Genomic DNA, 25,619 nt, shown 5'->3' with positions numbered 1-25,619 from the left:
GTTTAGAAATAGATATTTGTTACTGTAGCAATTTATAGTTTTCTTCTTGGACTGAAGCATGCAGAGCAGAATGAGATGGATGTAATGCTTAACAAATTGTGGGCCATTTGGACTTCGCTTCGTGCCACATTTCAGAGGTCCTGGCCTTCCTGTGGTGGATGGAGTCATGCTGGGGGGAGAGATTTTTCCTGAGCTCCATCAAATTGCTGGGGCAAGGATGGAACATCAAACCATCTGTCTTCATGGGCAGAAGCAGCCATCTGTGGCGTTTATATCATTTGAAAGCTGTGGCCTGTGCCCTTTTCTGGAAGCCAAACCCCAACAGCTCTTCTATCTTCTCCTAAAGAAAAGGTCTCGAGAGGAAAGAGGCCAAGAAGGTATCCTGTGTAGACAAAGGTCACCAAGCTTGGGACACGGAATCAGGTCTCAGCGCTGGGAGCTTTTAGTTCACAGCCAGCTGCGTCTCATTTGTGTCGAAGCCAAACCCTCTTCTTTCCATCAGCAAGCCTGTGGGGATAGCAACAAGTGGGGATTGCAGGCACCTGTGAGCTGTTAAGGAGCTTCCTACAGCAGACTCAGTCACCTTCTCAAGGCCATCCAAGAAAATAATGGAAAGGGAGGGCCATGGGCTGCAAGGTTTGCACAAGGCTAGCTTCGAGGTTCCTAGAAAAGATGGAAGAAGAGAAAAGGGATTAAAGCAGACAAAAGAGAAAGGAGAGATTCCATTGCTTAATGTACTGGAGAAACGAGAGAGAGAGAGAGAGAGAGAGAGAGAGAGAGAGACGGAGGTGGAAAGAGAGAGAGAAACAGAGGTGGAAAAGGAAAGAAATGGGGGAAAATTAAAGTACAGCAGAAGGGATGAGAGACAGAAGGAGAAAGGAGAGGAGAATAAAAATGAGATAGGGCCAAAGCTGGCAGGGTGACCATCAAGGAGGAGAACCAGAGGGACCTTGGTTAACTGTGAGATTGCGCTTGTGTGTTAAACTGAGGCTTCAATGGCAGGCGAGAGATGGCGATAGAGCCCATCCATACCAGTGCCCAGCAATGCCGGTTCTGCCGTCCTTTATACTTCTCTTAAGCTAGTTTTCTCCAGCTGGAGTGAGCTCCAGAACCACCTGCAGGGCATCTTAACTCCAGATCATGGGGACCCACCCCCAGAGTCTCAGATTTAGCAGGTGTGGGCCTGGGCCTGAGAATTTGCATTTCTAATACTTGGCACATGGTATTGATGCTGCTCTTCCAGGGACCCTCTTTGAGAACCACTGTCTTAGAAGTTAGAGGCTAAGTCAAGGCTGGTGTTGAGTTGGGTTTCTCGGCTCGGGCAAGGTCAGTGAGTCAGGTCAAGGTCTCAGCTGGTTTGAAGAAGCAGATGGGCAAAAACTAATGTATAAATCGAGACTGCGCTAAAACCTTTTATTGGGTATATTTGTCTCTTCTTGGCTTTTCATTCAAGTCACCATATGCTTGCTTTCCACTGGCAATTGCTATTTAAATGTCAGTTGACAGCAGATGTTCCTCACCCTACTATATGCAAGTTAATTTATTGTCCACAAAGCCTGATGGAGCGTTCTCTAAGCTGGCTCCCCACGGTCTCCACCCATGCCTTCGCAGCAGCCACGCTGAGCCTCGCAGCTCCCAGAAAGTAAGCTGCCATCGTGATCCTCAAGCCACGCTATTGCCTGGGCTGGCCTTTTTCAGGTTGCCTCTTACTGTCCTTCAGTGTCTCTCTGATGGTTCCTGCCTGAGGGAAGGTCAGCCAGCCCTTCTCCTTGCTGCCAAACCACTCTGCTTGAGTGGGTCTTGAGGTCCCTAGCAAACCAGGCTGCAGCTCTCCAGCTATCATCAGTCAGCTATGTCAGTACCTGGGACAGGTCTGTAATAGACCACAGCCAGTCAAGAAATATTTGCTTGCTGGGCATGGCTTTGTATACGTATAATCCCAATATGTGGAAGGCTGAGACAGGAGGATCAAAGGTTTGTGATCAGCCTCACCAACATAGTGAGGCCCTCGGCTACTTAGGGAGACCCTGTTTCAAAATAAAATGCAAAATAGGGCTGGGGATATAGCTCAGGGGTAGAATGTCCCTGGGTTCAACCCTCAGTGCTGAAAAAAAAAAAAAAGGAAGAAAGGAAGGTAGTTTTGCTGATTGAACAAATAAAGTCCAGGAAATATAAATCAGAAACTCAGAAACAAACAAAAAAACAAAAAATCAGTGGGGGGGGTTGTTTAATTCCTACTCACCATGTCACCATGGCAAGAGTTAGAATTGGAAAATATGGGTAAGAATAGACAGGAAAAAAATAGAGCAGTCATAGTAATCACAGATTGTCCCAAACCATTCTTGACATCCCCATGGCACCCTCAAGGCTTCCATAATTCAGTAAAATGGGACTCTAACACTGGATTAAAAAAGGAACTCTTTGGGATATATTTAGATCTACCTCTTTGTTTACATTTTTTTTTTTTTGCAATCCCTTTTCCAAAGATTTGGAAGTCTTTTGTATTGATTGAAATAACATAAACTACCTTTGTTGGGGGAGAAGTTGAGTTTCTAGATCTTTTCTTCCCACTACTACTATCCTTGGACTAAGTGGGTGAGTGGGTCCTTGGCCAGGCGTGGTGGCACATGCTTGTAATCCCAGTACTTGAGAGGCTGAGGCTGGAGATCATAGGTAAAAAGCCAGCCTCAGTGAGGAACCTAGTAACTTAGACCCTGTTTCATAATAAAAAATAAAATAAGGCTGGGATTGTAGCTCAGAAGTAGAATGCTTTTGGGTTCAATCCTCAGCAACACACACACACACACACACACACACACACACACACACACACCATAGGTACTTATGTGAGATGTGAGATGGATGGATGGATGGATGGATGGGCAGAAAGACAGAAGAGAGACGATAGATAGACGGATAGATGATAAACAACAGGTGAGTGGATGGATATAGACAGAGACAGGTGGAGTCCTTGGCTAGATTACCAGGTCATGAGCTGAAGTCATGTTTTATTTTCTAAACATTCTTCAGCTACCTTTGCCTGGGGCTTATCCTTCTTTTGAGTGGGAACACATGCACTCCAGAATTTTGATGAATGACGTTATTGAGGAACCTGGTTCTAAAACTGAATCAAAATGTGTAGAGAAAGCTGGGCATGGTGGTACATGCCTGTAACCCCAATACTTGGGAGGCTGAGATAGGAATATCACAGGTTTGAGGCTAGCCTCAGCAACTTAGTAAGACCCTGTTTCCAAATAGAAATGAAAAGAGCTGGTGGTCTAGCTTGGAGGTATGCCCCTGGGTATATTAATACCACAAAAATACCCAGTGCCACATACAGGGGGGAAAAAAGTCTAGAGAAGGTGTCAGGCAGACCTCCCTTTCACTGAGAATGGTCAGTACTCAGGACTAAAACTGGTTTAAAAAAAAAAAAAACAACAAATAGCCTCCCTTGGCAACCTAGGGTAGGACCTAGTGTTGTAAGGAGGACAGCAGGTGAAAGTACCCAGCCATCCTGGCCATTGGAGATCTTGACAAACCACTTTGCCTCAGTCTCCTCCTTTGTAATGTTCAGTGTTGGCCTTCAAGGTCTCTTCTTATGCTTCTTTTCTCTGAAACTATAAGATAAATTCTGGGGAATGTGCTAACAGTTCCCTTCACTTTAAATGTTAGAGGGAGAAGACAGAGGACAGTGTCAGATATATCAAGGCTGCCAGGTCCCAGGCTGCAGAACCTCACACGCTTCTAAAAATTCAACCAAGAGGGCTGACTTGCCTGCTATGGGCATGTCAGGCTGCAGCGCGGAGCCGCCAGACATCTGCCTTACTTCTGTTTTTTAAACAATGTTCCTCTGCCAAGAAAGAATCTGTGTCATCTAATGGCTCCTGTCATTTCAGTGTGGTGATCAAGGAGGAAAAATGCAAGGACTGTATGTGAAAAACCAGAGAAGATATGAAAGTATTTCATAAGCCAGAATGCAAGGATATGTGTGATATTATACAGATCTATCAATAATTTAGTTAAAACAGTTTGCGTGCTTTCCATGAGTGGGTCTGGTTCACTACTCTTTATTCAAATCCACACTAAAGTTATTTATCACTGAGCTGCATGTTGCACTACGCACACCAAAGAGTTATAGACTTTTTTTTTCTAAATGAAATATATAAGTTCAAATGGTTGCAGCCAAACATAAATTTAGCCAAATCTTTAATGTACTCTATTAGGGCCTGAATAAGACTTTAAAGCTTTGTCTTAGCTACAGAGTAGCTGAGACAGAGTTTAATCAATTTCAAATGCCCAGATTACAAAGTTACCTCTGGATATGTTATTTATTCTCAACTCTGTATCATCTAAAATAGTAAACTAGCTGGGTGTGGTGGCACACAGGCCTCTAATTCCAGTACTTCGGAGGCTGACACAGGAAGACCGCAGGTCCAAAGCCAGTCTCAACAATTTAGCAAGACCCTTAGCAACTTAGTGAGACCCTATTTCAAATTAAAAAACTAAAATAGGGCTGGTACTGTGGCTCAAAGATAGGCTATCCCTGGATTCAATCCTTAGTAACCCCCAAAAGAAATAAATTAGTGAACTCACTTTTTAAAATGTAAAAATGAGAAATTACCTGTCATAAAATGACATTTTATAACGGGACTAGTTTGGTTGCCTGCCCTGGAGTGGCTGACCTCTGCCATGCTGCCCATGACACATGGTTCACATTCATCACTAGCTGTACCTATGTGACAAAAGCTCCATTTTTCTAGAATGAAAATTATCTTTCAAAACATAGGCAGAAAGGCACCGGCCATTTTTCCACCTCTCTTGAGGTGGGGGATACTTTAGATACTCTAAAGCCCTGCCAGGTAGTTGGCACACCTGTATTATTCAGAATGGCTGGGCAAAGTTTAGAATGAAAAATGCAAAATATATCTTTGTAATTTTTAAAATTACGTGAGCTTTAAATAATCTGGTGGTCCCTCTATGGAAAGCTTGATACAAAAAAATTGGATAAATCTTTTCTACACCAAAATCAAGAGTACATACTTAGAGCCAGACATGGTGGTGTATGCCTGTAATCCTAGCACTTGAGAAGTTGGGTAAGGAGGATCACAGGTTTCAGGCCAGCCCCCACAACTTAACAAGGCCCTGTTTCAAAATAAAAAATAAAATAGGGCTGAAGGTATAACTTGGAGGCTGATGCCCTTGGGTTCATACATACTTAGAAATATGATTGGGATTCAGCTTTGATTACATGGTAATATTGCAAACACAGGCTATCAGGGAGATTTGGGGGGAATTCTTGGTTTGATATAACTCTCTCTATATGTGGTCCAGAAAGGAAAGTTTAGGGGAATGAAAAGAGGGGGAAATAGGGAATCTTGCCACTTTGGAGAGAGGCTGGGAAGGATTACTTTCATCTGTGCTGTCTGGTATGGTAACCACTAGACACATGTGTGTCTGGTCCCCATTAAGGTGTGCTATTAAAGTAAAAGCCACGCTGAATTTTGTAGCCAGAGTATGAAAGGCATCTCACTAATAATTTTTATATTGATTACATGTAAAGTTGGATTACTCATACTGAACTAAGATTAAAATTTATGTCACCTATTCTTTATTTTTGAATGTGACAACCCCAAAATTTTAAATTAAATATACAGCTTGCACTATACATTTTCAGTGTTCTGTGTCCATTTTCCATAGTGTAATTAATCATAGTTAATGTGGACTTTTCTTTGCTTGCATTTTTGTAGGTTTCAAACTGAAGATATGAGAAACCAGTTGTATTGTGTCTTAAGGGGTTTTGGAGTGTGGCAACCCGTTTCCAGGCAGCTTCTCCACCCAGAAAGACAATATTTCTCCTTTTCCTTATCACTGAGAATCTTTTATCTGGCCTTCCATTTTCTTGTAGTTATTCAGATAGAGCTCTCTCATTATTAACTTGTTTCATTTCAGAGCACGGATTTTATCCTGGCTAAAACTCCAAATCAAGCCACACCTTCCCTCCCTCTCTCCCTCCCTCCCTTCAGTTTGAAATGAGCTTTCACTAAGTTGCTAAGGGGTTCACTAACTAGCTGAACCCTCAAACTTGTGATTCTTCTGTCTCAGCCTCCCAAGGACTGGGATCACAGATGTGCACAACCATGCCCGGCTCTAGCCACAGCCCTTGATCTGCCTGTCTTTTGTCTCTTAGCTGGATGCCGAGTCTTGCTTTTTAGCAAACGCTGCTTCTGTGGATGAGATCATCTGTCCAGGAGGACAAGTGAGGTCCCACAGGTGCACGTGGGAGGCTGACAGAAGGATACGGGTTGTGTTAGCAAGAGGATCACGAGAAGAGGAGCAAACACAGGGTAGAAGAAAAGCCGTTCTCTAACTTCTCTCCCCTCGCCCCACAGCCCACTTTCTTTCCTCATTGCTTTCTTTTTTTTTTTCCCCCTCATTGCTCTGTCTTTAAAATCTGTGCTGTGTTCAGCCTGTGGTAACTACAAGGCACATCTCATCGTCTCTCTAGATTCTATCACTCTAAGAACTACCCTCCCCACAGGGTAGCACCGCACGTATCTAAAACCATGCTCTCAAATTCCATATTCTCAGAAATGCATCCTCAGATGTAGATGGCTCTACTTGCTCTGTAAAATTCAGTGACAGAGAATCACACACACACACACACACACACACACACACACACACAATAAATCAGGCATGGTGGTGCACGCTTGTAATCTCATCATTTAGGAGGCTGAGACAGGAGGATGGCGGTTTTCTCTTTGAGTTTGCTACCCTGAAAAGTTAGTAAATCTAAAAATAAAATAAGACAAAGTAACTTATTGATCTGATGAAAAGGCAAAAAAAAAACCCATTTAAGTCAAGAGGATACTCTGAATCACAAAAATACCATTTAAGTCAAGAGGATACTCTGAATCACCTAGATACTTAGTGAGGCCCTTCGCAACACTGTTTCAAAATAAAGAATAAAAAATAGCGCTGGGGGTGTAGCTTGGAGGTACAATGCTCCTGGGTTCCATTCCCAGTCCCCCCCCCAAAAAAAAAACCCATTTAAGTCAAGAGGATACTCTGAATCACAAAAATACCATTTAAGTCAAGAGGATACTCTGAATCACCTAGATACTTAGTGAGGCCCTTCGCAACACTGTTTCAAAATAAAGAATAAAAAATAGCGCTGGGGGTGTAGCTTGGAGGTACAATGCTCCTGGGTTCCATTCCCAGTCCCCCCCCCCAATAAAAACTTGCAAAGTAAAAACTAGGGCTGGGGGAGTAGCTCAGAGATAGTGTGTCCCTGATTTCCATTCCCAGTATGGCCAGAAAAACAAAAACAAAAACAAACTTTGTGTAGACACAGCTTCCTTAGGTATGGTGGACTTCCTGGCTCCTTTGCAATTAATAGGATAACAGCTCACTCAGAGCTGTAGGAGATGAGAACATGCAACAGAAACTTAAAGCAAATGTGTGCTTGCACAGGTGGCAGCAAGCACCTGTGTTCCTCCATACAATGGAAAGGAATCCCCTATTTCCTATGCAAGTGTTTTTAAAATATCAGATTAAGGTTGATTTTTTTTCTCATACAGCAGCTATAACTAGGTGATTCAGAGTATCCTCTTGACTTAAATGGGTTTTTTTTTTTGCCTTTTCATCAGATCAATAAGTTACTTTGTCTTATTTTATTTTTAGATTTACTAACTTTTCAGGGTAGCAAACTCAAAGAGAAAAAAATAAGCAAATTGGTTTGTATTTCAAAACCTGGGCTGAGGTTTGACAGGAAGAACCGTTGGAAATTAACAAGGGAGCAGTTTTCTGGACCCTCCTTGCTGTCGGGTAGGCTTCATGGAGGATTTGTTCTTGGAGAAGCTGTGTTCTTCCTTCTCCTTCGCCTGCTCCTCCTCGTCTGTGCCCAAGAATATGCCAAGGAAAAGGGTGTGTGTAGGATGGCCAACCATGGGTGCATGAGCATGGCTGTTTTTCCTAGAACATTTATTAATTAAATATTTTCCATCCATCATAGGCAGGAAGTAGTCATTGCCAACTCTGACTTCCCTGTAGTTTTCTAGAAAATCAGGTTTGAAAATGTGAATGAGTTCTCCTTATCATTATATTATGACTGAGATTTGGGAGATGGAGGGAGCATTCCCGAATTGCAAACCCCAAATTCAGATCTCAGCTCTCTGCACAGGAACTTACTTTTGCTTTTGATCTTACTTTTGCTTAGTTTTCTGTAGATCACCTCTTAGGATAACTGTAATTCTGTTTGTGGTGTATATAGCAGCTTTTTCTCTGTCAGAGTCATAAAAATAGTGATGGTTGTATATCAGAATACTATATAGGGCATGCAGATGAGTGTTCATGCAGCCAGGAGCTGATCCACACCAGGGCCACCGGGGGTGTCTCTTCTCTAGGGCCTGATGGTCACTGGGCTGAGGACATTGCACCCCAGTGCTGCAAAGGGAGCAAGCATACTCCTGGTTAAACCTAAAAGAAGTATAATATATTTTTGTCTTGCTTTTGTATGTCTAATATTTTCTCCCACCCTAAGGTAGAAGAGATGGTGCATCTACAAGTGTCTGAGAAGTAGAGGTGCTGTGGCAGAGCTGAGCATCAGGGTCATAGGTGTGCATACCTGGTACATATATGTCCAAAAAATATTCTCTCGCAGTGACAGGTTATCCTTGATTTTACTTCCTTCAAAAATGAGTGCAAAATTAGTGTGATTAAATATGCTTGTTTGTTACTAAGGAGAAACTCCTTCCATTTGACTTCAAAAATATCACTGACTCTTCTTTGTATAGACATTCTTTAAAATACAAATACAGTTTCATCTGATATGGCTATACCGTATGTATACATCTATTTTTTTAAAACAAAAAGACAAAACCAGAGTTATGGGCAACATAAAATGTTTTCTGGATACACACGCAACACTGAAAACATTCTGAAAATTAACAGGCATCAACAGGTATAAATACACCATCTAGAGCATTTAATGGTCTTTAACACAGCCAACTCCCCCTGAGCTTGAAACAGCGTTAAATTCTCTTGTGCTAGTGGCAAAAGAAGCTGTCAAGCACAACATTGAAAAATTGGTACCATTTCCTGGCCAGTAAGCACAGAACTGAGCAGCTAAATATTTTATGGTTTTATTTATTTATTTATTTTTGTTCTCATGCTGTTTCTGTCTGTTCTGCTATTCTTGCCTGCTCAGGGCTGATTGTGGTGACTTTGGCCGTGTGCTGGATGCCAAACCAGATTCGCAGGATCATGGCTGCAGCCACACCCAAGCACGACTGGACCAGGTCCTACTTCCGGGCGTACATGATCCTCCTGCCCTTCTCGGACACCTTCTTCTACCTCAGCTCGGTGGTCAACCCGCTCCTGTACAACGTGTCCTCGCAGCAGTTCCGCAGGGTGTTCGGCCAGGTGCTTCGCTGCCACCTGAGGCTCCCGCACGCCAACGAGGAGAAGCGTCTGCGCGCACACGCGCTCTCCGCCAGGGACAGCGCCCGCTCCGCCCGCAGCCCGCTCATCTTCTTCGCCTCCCAGCGCCATTCCTCGGCCAGGAGAACCAATAAGGTTTTCTTGAGCACTTTCCAGAGTGAGGCCAAGCCCGAGGCTCAGCCCCAGCTATCGAGTCCGGAGTCACCGCAGCCCAGCTCTGAAATAAAACCAGCCAATTCTGTCGCAGAGAACGGTTTGCAGGAGCACGAGGTGTGAATGTCAAGCTAGGAAGCCTTGCGAGGGAACCGGCCCTCCCCCCCCCCCCGCAAAAGCAGCGTAACCCTCACGCTGTGGTCACAAAATAAACGGGGCCCCCATCAGGGACAGAATGGAATCTAGGGGCGATGCCAACCCTAGTGGCATCTCAGGGCTGCTTTAATCTCTGCCACTCCTCCACTCCTGACTTTCACGTATACACTGACAATTCAGTCGGACTGAATTCGTTCAGCGCTTATAAGAGCATTTTACACAGAGCTCTTTCATTATTTGCAAATGAACAACAACAACAAAAAAAAGATCATAGATTCCCCTCCCCTCTCAACCCAGAGCAAAAGGACACTCAAGAGACTGGGGGAGGGAGGGGAGCGAGGGCCAGAAGAACAATGCAGGCAGGGTGGCATCTCCGTGAGCTTCAGCAGTGCGCCAAGAAGAGGGCTAATTTGAAGAGCAGGATGGTGGTGGGGAGAACTGGCCTGAGGCCCGAGGCAGAACTGCCCCTTTTCTTGGGCCTGGGCCCATTGCAGAGAGGGGTGTTGCAGCAGCTGATGCATACTGAGTTCAGTTTCCCTGGGGAGCAGAAGGACTGGTACCCAGCAGAGGCGATAAGACAGGCTGCTGATGATGCGCATGACTTCCGGTACATGATCCCTGCAACACAAACCCCAGGAGTCAGGTTAATGTGTGTTGGCCAAAGGACAGCGCCCCTCCCAGCCCAACTCCAGCGGACAGTCCCTCTGTACTCCTCCCATGGCCAGAGCCCTGGCGGGAGCAACGGTTGTTTCACTGAGCTTCCAAGTACACAGAGCTACCATGAAAGAGGTACTTGCCAGTTCAGTCACTACTTTTGACCGAATGTTCCAAAACAACAGCTCTTTTGGATGTCAGTACCAGTGAATAAAGCACTTTTAAAATCAAAGTCTGTTTTCTTAAAGTCAGTGTTCAAACTGTACTAGACATACAGATTTTTTACTTTTTGGTTCAAAATATCATGGCAGAAAGATCTTTCACAGTGTGTCTAGATCTTGTCATAACTTTTAAGTGACCATGGGGCGAGGAGGGAGGGAGAGAGGGAGGGAGGAAGGGAGGGGGGGAGAGAGAGAGAGAGAGAGAGAGAGAGAGAGAGAGAGAGAGAGAGAGCACGAACGCGCACGTGTGCACGTGAGTGCACTTACTTTGTGTTTATGAGGTCCTAGAAATTTTTAAAGACCAAATCCCAAAAGTGGATAAATCAAATCTTTATCTAAGGGGTCCTGACTTTTCCTAGGGTTGAAGGGTCCATGGGATTTGTTGACCTGGAACATCAGTGTACCCAGGATAGCCTCATTCTTGGGAAAGAAGCTTTGCCCTTAAGACAAATGGTCAATTGCCAAATTGCCATCCAAGAGCTGTTACACAGTAATACACACTGCCTGGACATATAAAGGAGTTTCTCAGAAGACTGGAGGGCCCTCCGAGGCCGGGATCGGAGCCTGCCGAGGGGTCAGGCCGGTGCTGGGGCCAACATGGCCGGGATCGGAGCCTGCCGTGAGGCAAGGCCAGTGCTGGGGCCTCCAAGGCCGGGATCAGAGCCTGCTGAGGGGTTAGGCTGGTGCCAGGGCCAATGGCCAGCATCGGAGCCTTCTGTGAGGCAAGGCCGCTATTGAGGCCTCCGAGGCTGGGATCGGAGTCTGCCGAGGGGTTAGGCCGGTGCTGGGGCCAGCGAGGCTGGGATCGGGGCCTCCCATGAGGCAAGGCCGCTGCTTGAGCCAGCGAGGTCTGGATCAGTCCACCCCGTAGCCAGGCCACTACTGGGGCCATCAAGAGTGGGATCGGTATTTGCAACACAGCATGCACAGAGAAATATCGCAGAAAATTAAAACCAGATGCTTCCCCTAATCAGCAATAACTAGGAGGAAAGGTGCAACAGGAAGTGGCCGAGCTATAGAAAGGGCCCTATAGTGAATCAATTAAGGTGACCAATCAGAGGGTATGGAAAAGGGGAGAATGGAGCCTCTTTAAAAAGTAGGAGGTACATAAACATATGTATCAAAGTTAATTACCAAACAAGCATGGGATTGAGGGAGGGGGAGGGAATGGGATGGGGACTAGATGAGGGCTAATTGGATGATGTGTGCTTGTATATCCTCTCAAGTCTTGTATTCCACTGTGATGTATGATTACAATGCACCAATAAAAATAAATTAAAAAAATAAAAATAAAAATATAAAAAAAGAAGACTGGAGGGCCCATCTCAGGGAATATGGTCCTGTCCAGCTGCAGCACAGTCATCAAATTAGGATGCCCTAGATAATTATTTGACTTCTTAAAGCCAAGAATTTACTCAAATTAACAATAACAACAGTTAAGTTTATTTCAGAGCTTTCTTGGACGTCAGACATTCTAGAGATGGCTAGAGTATACTAGTTCAGTTATTCCCATGCTATAGTTTGATTCTGGGATGTCTTTCAAAGAGCCATGTGTCAAAGGCATGCATGTTAAAGGTTAGCATGGTGGTAGAAACTTTATAAGGTGGGGCTTCACTGGGCATGGTGACACATACCTGTAATCTTAGTACTTGAGAGGCTGAAACAGAAGCACCACAGGTTTGAGGCCAGCTTCAGCTATTTAGTGAGGCCCTCAGCAACTTAGAAAACCCTGTTTCAATAAAATTAAAAAAGGGATAGAATGCCCCTGTGTCCAACCCCCAGTTTCAAAACAGAGTTGGAGCCTAGTGGGCGGTCATTGGAGGCATGCTCTTGAGGGGGATCAAGGATCTCTAGCCCCTTCCTCTCTCTTTGCCAGAGCTCTTGCTCCTCTGCACATGGACTGCCATGATGGTCTTGCCTGGGACCTTAGAGACCGAAACCTTCAAACTTTTAACCAAAATTAACTTTTCCTCTTCCTAAGTTGATTATCCCAGGCATCTTGTCACCATAATGGAAAGATGACTCACACATACCAAAAGCAGTCCTCCTATAATATAGGTCCCCATGATCTTCTTCATGGTACAGATCAGGAGTCTAAGGGCCCATCACTGAGGGCTTAGTAACTTGCCCAAGGTCACACAAGTAGAGAGTGGGCAGCTGAGATTTGAACTACCATACGGGTTCTCGTCTGTCATCTGTGGTACTGTACATCAGAGTGCTCATCTAGTTAATCATGAAAATGGTGGAGTTTGGAGGGTATGGGTTTACTCTGAAGATAGCTTTTGATATGTGTAGCCGTTTTATATCAACTAATTACTTTTCTGGAGAGGAAGAGATAATGTTTAGTACTGATGCTGGACTTTGAAGCGAGTGTCTCAGCCTGTGTGCTGTTCCACGTAGCTGAGGGATATGACACATCCCACCAGTAGCTGTGGCTCCTTACCACTAATTCCTGCAGGGGCTTGGGCAGTTCTGGGCGAGGTCTGAACTCCCTCCTACATGAGAACTGTCACTTTGGGTGTGTAGAAATGGGAAAGAATGAAACTGCCTACAACTATAAGTGGGAGGTAAAGAAAAACTTAGGCTTGCCTTAAAACTATGATTGTACATCATTTTTTTTCTATAACTGCATGTTTGTAAGTGCTGATTTTCTAACACTGTTACAATAAAATCGCATATACAGTACAAAGCCCATGGACAGAGGATGTGTTTGTGTACGCATATGTGTGTGAGTGGGAAGCATTGTTTAATTTCTAAGGGATCCACTTCAGATATTTTCTACGTGTTTTAATCCATGGTCTTGTTAAAGAAGTTTAAGTTTACTCACACTTTTTATTCTTAAAATCTAAAGGCACCATCATAATCAGCTCAGCAACAATGAATTTTTTGCCTGTAAGTGGATTTTTAAAATTCTAAAGTATTTTGTTTTCCACTTGTAGAAAAATTGAGACAATCAGTCAAGATGAAAATGTCCTTGCCACCCCGCCAACCCCAGGTCCTCCACAGTCACCTCTGAGGTGGAGCACTGTTAACACTTTGGTGTGCTTCCCTCTCGGGCTTATCTAGACACACTGACACATATGCCCATGAGGACATGAAGCATGCCTGGTTTCCCATGTTTGTTCATAGTATTCTTAACCAGGTGAAATTTCTCCTCTGTATAATAAATATTGTATGGTGGCACCCCAGGTCTTTCTCCTCTGCATGGAAAGTATTAATGTAAAGAAGCACAAATGGGGGAATCTAAGAGGCTTATTTAAATGATGGGACAGTGTAAAGAAAGCTGTGACCAAAAAAGAAGGGGAGGAGCTTAACTTTCCAGAAGCATCAGGGGCAGCGATGGTGGTGGTGCTCACCTGGAATCTCAGGCTGAGACAGGAGAGCTGCAGGTCGAGGCCAGCCCCGGCAATTTAGCAATACCCTGTTTCAAAATAAAAAATAAGAGCTGGGCATGGTGGCTCACGCTTGTAGTCTCAGTTCTTGGGAGGATAGCCTCAGCTAACAGCGAGACTCTCACCAATCTAGGATGACCTTGTTTCGAAATGAAAATAAAATAGGGCTGGGAGTATAGCTAGGAGGTAGATTGTCCCTGGGCTCAATCCCCAGTACCACACACAAATTAAAAAATAATAATAAAATAAAAAAATTAAGTAGGGCTGGAGAGGAGTTCAGAGGTAGAATGTCCTTGGGTTCAATCCCCTGTATTAAAAACATCTGGGCCACGTTCTGGAGTCAAAAACAGCACGGAGTTTTCCACATGGCTAGTCTTTTACTCCCTCTGGACACCTCTGTCCTGGTGCAAGGACCATTTGAGGTGGTTCATTGCCTTTTTCATGTGACATTTTAGTGACTCTACGCTGTCTAGGCCCCTTTCCATGGGGAGAGGATCTAAGTGCAGCTCTTTGGGAGGGATGCTTAGCCTTCAGAGATCCCTGGAGTTTTCTAACCACAGCTAATTTGATGTAAAAGGGTCTGCTTAATATCTTCCCTCAGCTGCTATTAGTTCTCCATCCCATTCTACCCTATCTCCTGTCTAAGTAGCAACCTGACAGTATCACACTCTATATGCTGTCCTAAAATTTGCATTTTTACTTATTGACATGCCTGGCTAGGGCTTTATTTTTGACAGAACCTTGCAGCTCAGGATCAGTGACAGGGTAAGTCACTGATAAATAGTGATATTATAAAAGGTAAAACCAATGGAGCCAAAATCTGTACATCTGGTGACACCTTCATATGTTCAGTCAAAAACAATTTATCTTCCTGGGGGATGCTGGGGCTCTGGAGGGCAAGATCTGAGACCAGGTACAAGATCTCAAATTTCTGATTCATGATATGATACTACAAAGGAGATTTCTGAAGGAGGAGGATGTGAGCTTCATGCTAAAGGGGCATTTACTGTATGCCAAGACAGGAAAGAGACAGAGAGGGTGTGCTGCTGATAGGAGTATCTGCTGACGGGCCACCACTCCAGGCCAGGCACCCAAGGAGGCCCAGGGCTAATGAGAGCCAGTGTGGTCCACCAGCCAGGACCACGAGCCTGGGGGCATCTGCAGACTCCATGAGCCTCCTGTGATGGATGTCCAAGTCTGCAGACTGGAGTTTGAGATGCTCTGGGTGAGATCAGGTGACTAAAGAGATTCCTAATGAAAGGTTCCTGTGCAAGTGGGGAGATGCTGATTCTGGAGATATTCATGAACAGACAAAAAGCGCCCTAGCACTAAACTGCCAGCAGGGGCAGCCGTAGAGGAAGCAGGTAGGAAGCCCCAAAAGGAGTGGGGTAATTCAAGATTCAGAATTCACAATTCAAAACTTGATAGGGCATTAAGAAAATGGAAAGACATTTTTGCTCATCCCTTTGACTAAAGTTGATTCAGTGGAGATAGCATGGTGCCTTTGAGAGATATGGGCTCAGGCTGCATGAGAGGCTGAAACCAAAAGTTTAATCATTCATAGTGTGCAAAAAGGGGACGCAAGCTGCCTCTCCCAGTGTCTCAGGTCAAAAAGGAAGAGCATCTCCAGAGGAATCTAGGGATGGGGTTGAAGTCCAGAAACAAACAGGAATGGTCTTAGAGAATACTATGGCCATCCCTGAGAGGAGTTTATGACTGAGTATCATATAGTGGTCAGGGGGCTTAAAGAAAATGCCATTGGCTTTAGGCATGGCCAAGTCACAGTACCCAGGAATGGTGGTCTGATGCAGAAAGCCAGTGGAGAGAATCTGAAGCAGCAAGGGGCACAGGTGTGTCCAATGAGTCCAGCTGAAAGGGACTGAGTTATGCCACTAAGTGGGAAGGGCCCAGCAGGATTCTCATCTATGCCCAGTTCTATCACACACATGCTTAGCAGAATAAATTCCAAGTGTATCTAAGACTTAATTGCTGGGGGGGGGGCAGGGAAGTACTAAAAGACACTTCAGAATCTTGGGCAATTTTATCATTTAAGAGTAGTGAACACTGTAGGCTTTTCTGCAAACAAGACTCAGATACCATTATTACAGAAAAGACTTATAAATTAGACTAAAAAAAAAAAAAAAACTACCTCAGCTACTCTGTGAGGCTTCCAGCAACTTAGTGAGACCCTGTTTCCAAATAAAATATAAAAAAGGTCTGGGAGTATAGCCTGGAGGTAGAAAGCCTCTGGGTTCCACCCCCAGTACCACCAAAAACAAACAAACAAACAACAAAAATAAACACCTAAATTTCCTAATTTCCTATAAGTGAAAAGACACATGAAATATGGGGACAAGAACTAATACAAATCATAAAGAGCAAGTATATTTAATATGTAAAAAGGTACTAGAAAAACAGTAAAAAAAAATAAAAGTAATAAATCAGTAAGGAATAAATAAATAGCTCATCTGCCTGGCATGGTGGCGCACGGTTGTAATCCCAGCATTTGGGAAGCTGAAATAGGAGGATCGCATTTTGCAGCCAGCTTCAGCTACTTAGTGAGAGCCTTTGCAGCTCAGTGAGACTGTTTCAAAATAAAAAAAATAAAAGCCGGGCGTGGTGGTGCATGCTTGTAATCCCCGCGCTTGGGAGGCTGAGACAGGAGGATCGCACAGCTTTGAAGCCAGCCTCAGCTACTTAGTGAGGCTCTCAGCAACTTAGTGAGACCCTGTTTCCAAATAACATAGAAAATAGGTCTGGGAGTATAGCTCGGAGGTAGAAAGCCCCTGGGTTCCATCCCCAGTACCACAATAAATAAATATAAATAAAAAATAAAAATAAAGGGCTGGGGTGTCACCTGGAGGTAGAATGCTTCTGGCTTCCATCCCCAGTACCACAAAAATAGAAACAAATAAATAGCTCATCTAAAAATGGAGAAATCAAATGGATGGTTTACAGTCAGAGATGCAGAAATAGCTTTGAAACACACAAAAGGCTACCTACCCTCTTTCTTCATAAAGAGACATGCAAATTACAACTACATTGAGAAATGATTATTATTTATCACTTGGGCAAAGATTAAAGTACTTATTAGCAGTGTGTCCATGGGTCTTGGAATTAGTCCCTTTCCCACACCGTCGGTCAAGAGGGTAAACTAGGTGTAAATTTCCCAATGCAACAATAGTTACCAACGTTATGAATGCATTGACTCTGACCCAGCAGTTCAGCTTTGATGAATTTATACAACAGATATTCACACACATGCAAAATGTTCATATATAAGGTTATTCATCAAATAATTTTTTTTAGTAGAAATAAATCACTCTGTCCATTACTAGAAAACTAGTAAACAGTGGTGGCACATACCTGTTCCCAGTTACTTGGGAGGTTGAGACAGAAGGATCACAGATTGGAGGCCAGCCTTAGCAGCTTAGCGAGACTCTTGGCAACTTACTAAGACCCTGTTTCAAAGTAAAAATAAAAAGGACTGGGGACGTAGCTCAGAGGTAGAATGCCCATGGGTGCGATCCCTAGTACCAGCCAACCAAACAACCACCAACCCAGACGACAACAACAACAAAAAACCATGTCTTAACCACATAGCTGTAAAAAGAGAAAAATACTCTAAGAAATTTTGTTAAAAACTAAGTGCAGCTGGACAGCTCCTTCCTCCCTCTGTCCCTCCTTTTCTTCTCTTATTTTTTCTTACTATATATTTGATAAATGAATTTGTGCCTCTTACTATATGCCAGGTACAGTTTTAAAAGCTTTACAAATATTAGTACATTTAATCTTTGTTATAACCCTTAAAGTAATTCTTATTTTGTAGATGGAGAAACTGAGGCAAATAACAGTTAAGTAATTTGCTTAGTGGCCGTGCAGGTCACAGGTGACAGCTGTGCTTTGTACCCAGGAACAGCCTGGCTTTCTTAGCCATTCTGTCGCACTGCCTACCGTGCTAGAAAATGCATACATTGAGGAAAAATGGAGAAAACCACACACATACACGTACAATTTTATATACCTATGCACACAGTATTTCGGAAAAATACACAACAAAGAGAGACTAATGGTTGTCTCTGAGGAGGTGAGCTAGGTGATCAGAGTAGGAATGGGAAGATAGAAACAACTCTAGACCTTTTCATACAACTTAAAATCAGGACCATGAGAATGAAGGACCTTTGTAAAATGACCTTTTAAAATAAACAACACACCGGTGGGCCATTTTATCAAACGATTTCTCTTTCCTGGGGTAGCATAGAGACCTTTCTAGCCATGTCCACCAGAGGTTCCTGGAAAAGAAATCACTTTCAAAGAAAGAGTCAGCTGCCACGGGATGCCCCAAAACCCAAGTCTCAGAGTCACAGGGCAGGGTGAATGAGTCTGTATCTCTGTTTCATTTAGAGTAAAGCCTGGAAAGGCTTTCTCCTGGACTGCAGGTGGGTGTGTAAATCAGCAGGGGACTGGAAGATCTCTAACACACACATAGATTTTTGTGTGGTGCTGGGGAATGAACTCAGGGCTTTGCTCATGCTAAACATGTGCTCTGCCTCTGAGCTAAACCTCCAGGCCTATAACCATTTTAAATGTCCAAATCCAACGGTTCCATCCCTCAGCATTTACCCATCAAAACAATACACAACACAGAAGGTAACTTTATAGTGTGGAATGTTAACCGCAGCAAAAAGGAAGTTGCAGGGAGATCTATACTGCCCTGTAAGGCTCTAAGTGAGTGGAAAACTAAACTTCCAGAATGACATTTAAGTACACCATTGATGTAAGAAAAACACAAAACACAGAGCAATGCTTCACATACTCCGGCATGTCGAGGGTGGGGGTGGGGCTGCATGCATAGATGAGTTTTTATTTCTAAGTAAAACTAGAGAAGAGGCCCAGAAAGCTATGCATTAAGCAGTGCAGTCCCTTTGAGGATGGGTGGTAGTCAGGAACTACTTTTGATTTATTTGTGCTATCTGAATGATTTACAGTGAGAATGTATTCATAGATAGATTGCATCTGTAATTGCAAATTAATAGAATTGGCAAATATAAACCAAAGGAGCCGCTTCACTGCAATCTCTGACACTTGGTATGCACAGCAGTGACTTATGGCTCCAGGGTGACAGAGGCGTCTACACCACAGGGACACAAATGCAGCTCAGTTTCACAAATGGTGCCTCCCTGGCACATCACATGGGCCGGTGAAGCAGAGCTGCAGGGAGGAAGGGATATCCTGGCTGCCTCCAGCTGTAGCAGTCTGCAGTTCCCAGGCACTCACCTATGCTTAGGGGTTGGGGCCAGGGAAGGTAATGACCAAGTGCAGGATTAATTCACCTTCTGGAGATTTCCCACATAGCTCAAAGGTGCTTCCTACACTATTCCCATGCATAATTTTTCTCTGAATCACTTCTAATATTTCCTGACATATTTTACTAGTATTTCTTTATTAATGGAATGCAAGCCCTGGCAATTGAACAGCGCCTGGCATATAACAACTTGATAGTATTTATCAAATGGATGAATGAAGCGAAGGAGGCAGATCATTTGAAGAGTCTCAGAGGTCCTGTGACAGTACTGTTTTGACAAATCGTGGTGAGAATTTTATTCCTAGGCCAGTAGGGCCTGAGTAGTCAAGGTTACAGAATGCTAAAACAAACCTCCAGGCTTTGGGGGACACAGGGAGGTGTGAGAGGCTCTGATCTTGGTACTGCAGTTCCTGACCCAGCGCTAGTGGCCTCGGCTGGCTGATGAAGGAAGGGCTCTTTGTCAAATGTGGCAGGGCTAATCCCAGCTTGGCCCTGTTCCCACCGCTCCACCCTGCAGGGGCCCAGAGATGCATCCTGTGAGTGCCACGCCATCCTCTCTGGTCTAATCTTCAGCACAGAAGTTTGTTCATGGAGCACACCACCCACTATCATAAAATTAATCAAGATGCCCAGCATTTAAAACTTTAATCCTCTTTAAGTCTTTGGAGAGGTGATGGTCTCCTGGGGGCTCTTGGATTTAGATGGGTGGCTGTGCATGCCTGCTTTAAAATCATCACACATGGCTCTCCCCGAGGAGCTCATTCCTATTAATCTGCTTTATTTAGGCTGTGAATGAGGGGCATGTGGAGGAATGAAGGAAAGTGTAATAAACACTAAGGCTTCTTCTAGGGGAGCTCATTCCACTGTAGCAATTTGTATCTGTTCTCTAGGGCCCATGGAATTGGATTATATAAGAATTTATGTTCCCAGAAGTTATGCTAAAAAGGTAGAATATGGAAATAAAGGAAAAGAGAAATTCTGAATCCTACACGCTGGAATTAATATACATTGAGATTGAAATGCATCCAAATAAGAAGCTCAAAAATAGTTTTGCACTATTGTGTGTCTTCTCTGTTTTATAGACATCCAAAATGATCCCTCCAAGTTAAACAAACAAAGTAATATGTATAAGGTATTTATGTGACCCAATAGTATAAGCGTAATACTTTTTAATATGTATAAGACATTTGGGAGAGTGCTTGGTACAAGGCAGGTATTTATTGCTACTTGCCACTCTACTCATGAGGCATTTTTTAATTCACACCTTCAACTCATACAAGTAGTTACCTGTTGCATTTACACACCCATGTTGCTTAATTCAGAGGGAACAGTGACTTCCATAAGTACTGACTGACTTACATCACATTTAAAACTATTGGCTCCTCTTTTTACACTCTCTTCCTGTTCCTCCTGGGCCATCTTTGGGCTGTGTCTCAGTAGATGTGTTAGTTTTACATGGAGATGAAGGAAGACTCAAGATGAACCAGAGGATGGTGCAAAAGGAGGGAGAAAAGAAAAGAAAGAAGCTCCAGAAGTGGATGTGGATGGTGGACGGGTCCCTTCCCCTTTGCAGCAAGCACTTCATCAGACACCAGCTTGCTTTACAAGGTTGAATAATTGATTACATGGTGGGGTAGGGGAGGAAGATGGTGTCTTCTCTTTGTCTGAGTCCACTTCTTTTTGCTTGCTCCTAACATAGCTGGGTCACCAAGGCCAGAGTGGGCAGAATAAAAATCACCTACAACACCCTGCTGGGAGTTAAGTCCAGCCCAAAAGGGATCTGAGCTTTGGAATCCCACATTATTTAGAGTTGGGAGATGGTTTTCAGGCTGAAGCCTGGCTGTGTGGTACACAGGTTTAAAACTTCTTCAACATGCTGACGCTCTGCTGTGGTATTACCCCTCTGGCTCAAACCTTCCTTCACCGAAAGCATTTCAACTAAGTACTTAACGCTTCATAAAGGGCTGGCCCAAAGGTACACCCACGCCCCACGTGAAAGCAATGTCAGAACTCCACCAGGTGGGAAGGGCTAGAGTAACTGGGCATTCATGTGCACAATTACCTGGGGCATTCCTCAAATGTGCAGGTTCCCAGAACCGCTGCAGGCGACTCTGACACAGGTGCTCTAAATGTCCAAATTATCACTTTGAGGAGGAAAGGAGCACATGCAGACCCAAAATGCAAATTTACGTTTCCAAGGAGAAGTCTTCTCACTCACTGGATAGATCCCATTGTGTATTACGGTCTGGCCCCTGCTCTGCAGTTGAGCTCTAGAAGCCTCTACACCCCCAAAGAGATATGGCCACGGGGGGGGGGGGGCAGCTCCTTCTCGTTTGCTTTCGAGAATCTTTCTTTGTCACATTCATTTCCTTTCTACCCCCTGATAGCCTTGACTTGTCTTATCAGCCTCACTGGAGGCAGACTCCCTCCAGGAAGATTAGGCCAGGCCAGCCTGGCCATTGCCCAGTAAGGCTGTCTCTCTCTTTTGCCCCTTTAATATCCCACTGGGAGTCAGGCATGATGGTGCATGCCTGAAATCCCAGCACATGGGAGGCTGAAATGCTGAGGCAGCAGGATTGCAAGTTCGAGGCTAGCCTCAGAAATGCAAGGAGACCCCGTTTCAGATTAAAAAATAAAAAAGGCTGGATATATAGTTCAGAGGTAGAATGCCCCTGGATTCAATCCTCAATCTGTCTCTGTCTGTCTGTTTAGACAGATAGATGATAGATACAGATAAATAGCTCTCTATAGAGACATCTATCTATAAAGATATGTATATCTTTATATATCTATATAGAGATATCTGTAGAGATATTTATGTCTATCTAGGTATATCTATATCTCCATATCTCTATCTATATAGATTGACATATATATCTTTCTATATTAAAATCTACATTGTATACAGTAAGTTCCAATTCCAGGGTTGGACATGTTTTCTGCTTTTCTTCTGTGAAGGGTTAGTAGAAGTTTTGGCCTTTGGTACCCAGAGGATTCTATTACAACTACTCAATTCTGAAACCATGGAGGAGGGGCAGCTATACACAGTATGTGAACATGGCTTGGGGAATTGAGATACAGGCTGTATTCATCTACCAGAGCTGCCATCATAAACTATCAGTCTGTGCAGCTGGAACAACAGAAATTTATGTTCTTCCAGCTCAGGAGGGTAGAAGTTCAAGATCATGGTGCAGAGAAATTCAGTTCCTAGCTTAGAGATAGCCACCTTCTTTCTGGATTCTCACACACAGAAAAAGGAGAGATTGAGCACTCTGGCATCCCTTTCTCTCTTTTCTAAGGACACTAATCCCAAGGCCAGGGCCCTACCCTCATGACCTCTCCTAATCCTAATTACCTCGCAAATGCCCATCTTCAAATATCATCACGTTGAGGATCAGAGCCGTAACTTATGAATTTAGGGTAGGACACAGTTTAGTCTGTAACACCGCTAGCAGGCTGGATTTGGCCTGAGGGCAGTAGTTGGCCAGCCACCGTTCTGTTCTATCAAAATCCCTTTGCCTTTACTTTATAAAAATCCATCCCTTCCACTCAGTCTTTCTTCTGTGGTTATCTGAGAAAAGCCTCCAAGAGGTTGGAACATTTGCTTTAGGAAAAATATCAAAAAAGGTCTCTCTGGGTTCCATGTGTGTCTACACAAAGGCTACTCTATCAAAGGCCCTTGCTAGTTTTACAGAATTTGTAGAATCTTCTCTCCATATTTTGAAATGTTTTTTTCATTGAACTCTCTCCACAGAAAGCCTGCTCTTCAGGGCAGATCCAAGCCCTGCAGTTGGCTCGGACTCCACAGGAATGGCGAGCAATGGCTACAGGGGGAGGAGGGATAGAAAGGGAGAAGCTGGAGCCATGACCAGAAGGCTGTTCCCAGCACGGCCTGGATGCAGTCTGTTGAGGAAAACTGGCATTAAGGTGTCCTAAGGTGCTGTTCTATTTAAAGCTAAAAAAAACTGCAGGAAAACCTGAGCATTGCCTCCCCTGAGGTTCTGAATCAGCACACCTGTCACAATCTCCTATTAACTTCCCATCTATCCCTTTCTTTTTAGTCTAGCATGGGCCAGAAGCCACCTCATTTTAATAAGAAGGCTCTACCATTAAAGTTGCAGCATGCCTCTCTGCCTGTGATGTCCTCCGTGTAACCATGCTGGGTGCAGAGAGTTGGGCTCCATTGTTCTCTTCTCTGTTGTTTTCCAGAAGCAGGGGAGCTTTCTAATGCACAGTATAAAACTTGATGTGGTAACTTTCTTTCCCACTGGGCTTGGTGGGAAGAGCTTTTAGATGTACTTTTAGGAATGTTATGATTGTCTAAGTCTCCTTAGAAACATATTTGACAATGAGAAGAAAACAGAATTGATGAGTTTGTTTCTTTTAGAAAACATCATCTTTCAATGAATTTATATTGTTGAAGAGATGATCTGGGAGTTAAAATAGTCTTCTTCTTACTAAGAAGGCATTTAGTTGTATAAGAGGCTACTGTTGCCAGGCGTGGTGGCACACGCTTGTAATCCCCGTGCTTGGGAGGCGGAGACAAGAGGATCGCACAGGTTCGAATCCAGCTTCGCTGGCTTAAGAGACCCTGTTTCCAAATAAAAATATATAAAAAAAATGGGTGTCTGGGAGTGTAGCCCGGAGGTAGAAGGGTTTCCAAGAACCCCAGTACCACCACCCCCCCACAAAAAAAAGAGGCTACTGTTTAGTGCTGTCTTGGATACATTATTTCTTGGCCTGAAAAAAACAGGACACCTTAGGCTCAAAAACCCTTCCTGGAAAATGGAACCGTCAATGATAGCTGGTCCTAAGTTACGTGCTAAAAATTCCAATGATAAACAAAAATTTTCAATAAATTTTTGTTTGTTTGTTTGTTTTTTATGATGCTGGGGATGGAGCCCAGAGGCATTCTACCTCCAAGGTACACCGTCAGCCATATTTTTTATTCTTTATTTTGAAACAGGGTCTTACCGAGTTGCAAAGAGCCTCACTAAGTAGCTGAGGCTGGCTGCGAAGCGCGATCCTCCTGTCTCAGCCTCCCAAATGCTGGGATTACAAGCATGCGCCACCACTCTTAGATTGTCAATAGTTTTATCAGTCTCTCAACCTGGGAAGAATGACGACAGTGTTAGAATGTAAAGGAATACTGGGCTGAGTGCTGGAAGACCCGGGTCTTCCAAAAACTTTTTCCATCATGTTCTGGGGCTTTCAGAAATCTCGATCTTCTCTATTAGTCTCATTTTCCTGATCTACAAAAAGATCATTTACTTATCCCGGGGGAAGAATGAAAACTATTGGAATCTAAAAGGCTTAGACACTGGGCGTGGTGGTGCACGCTTGTAATCCCAGTACTTGGGAGGCTGAGACACGAGGATCGCAGCTTCGAAGCCAGCCTCAGCAGCTTAGTGAGGATCTCAGCAACTTAGTGAGATCCTGTTTCCAAATAAATATAAAATAAATCTGGAGGTGTAGCCTGGAGGTAGAAGGCTCCTGGGTTCCATCCCCAGTACCACCAAAAAAAAAAAAAAAAAAAAAAAAAAAGGCTTAGACTAGAATTCTCCCTTGGGTATTTTCTTGAGTAATGCACCTTGCTTCTCTCAACCTCAGTTTACCCTTTTAAAAATGCTAAAAGTGTACCTAACAGCAAGATAGTGAGGATTAAGATGACGGTGTTTAAAAAATGCCTTTGAATGTGCCAGCCAAAAGCATGTTACTGAGAAACATCAGCTTGAGGTTGGCTTGTTCCTTTGTTTTTAATTAAAAAGAAACGGATACTGAAGAGAAGTGATAGACAGAACCGGGGAGGAAATAACTTGAGATGAGCCTGGCACGTTTTTGCTGAAAAGTAAAGAAATGTACAAAAATGATGGGGCGTGTTGAATGGTCATAGCAGCTGACCTTCAAGTGGACAAAACCTGAAAATCCTGAGCAACAAAATGAGTAAGGATCCAAAACAAATTGGGTTACAACACACAGAATGGAGTGGATTCACACTGACATGAATAAATTACTGAATGAATAAATAGTTGGAGGGCAAAGGACACCTCTTCCTTAACAACAGTATTCCAATTAATATAAGCTGTAGAAGCAAAGAGGGAAACAGGAATTATGATAACGCCATAGTAACAACTGATACTGACTGAAGTTATTGGGCAAAATTTGAGGAGAAAAAGGATATCTGGATAGTTTCAACTATCTCCCTTAAGTTATTTATTAATTGCAAAGGAGAAAATGGTAATTTGACAGTGAAAAAACCCAGCAGTCATCATCTGCACTAAATCATCAGAGTTAACA

At 43.7% G+C, this 25,619-nt stretch overlaps 2 protein-coding genes across 2 annotated transcripts in view; one reads left to right on the top strand and one right to left on the bottom strand.

Annotated features, from left to right (window-relative positions):
* Window positions 1-9,717, top strand: part of GPR39 (G protein-coupled receptor 39) — a gene marked incomplete at both ends in the record, with an annotated part of 226,967 nt that extends 217,250 nt beyond the window's left edge. The window contains one exon of the mRNA XM_080719933.1: window positions 9,209-9,717. Within this exon, the coding sequence (XP_080576059.1) occupies window positions 9,209-9,717 (509 nt within the window). The remainder of the gene's footprint in view (window positions 1-9,208) is intronic.
* A 415-nt stretch (window positions 9,718-10,132) lies between these two features.
* LYPD1 (LY6/PLAUR domain containing 1) overlaps window positions 10,133-25,619 on the bottom strand; it is a gene marked incomplete at both ends in the record, with an annotated part of 32,155 nt that continues 16,668 nt past the window's right edge. Inside the window, one exon of the mRNA XM_080689553.1 lies at window positions 10,133-10,368. Within this exon, the coding sequence (XP_080545679.1) occupies window positions 10,133-10,368 (236 nt within the window). The remainder of the gene's footprint in view (window positions 10,369-25,619) is intronic.

This window comes from Muscardinus avellanarius (assembly GCF_963383645.1).
Source record: "Muscardinus avellanarius genome assembly, chromosome: 2".
Lineage (NCBI taxonomy): Eukaryota > Metazoa > Chordata > Mammalia > Rodentia > Gliridae > Muscardinus > Muscardinus avellanarius.
The sequence above is the reverse complement of the archived record's forward strand: the minus strand, read 5'-3'. Positions and strand labels throughout refer to the sequence as shown.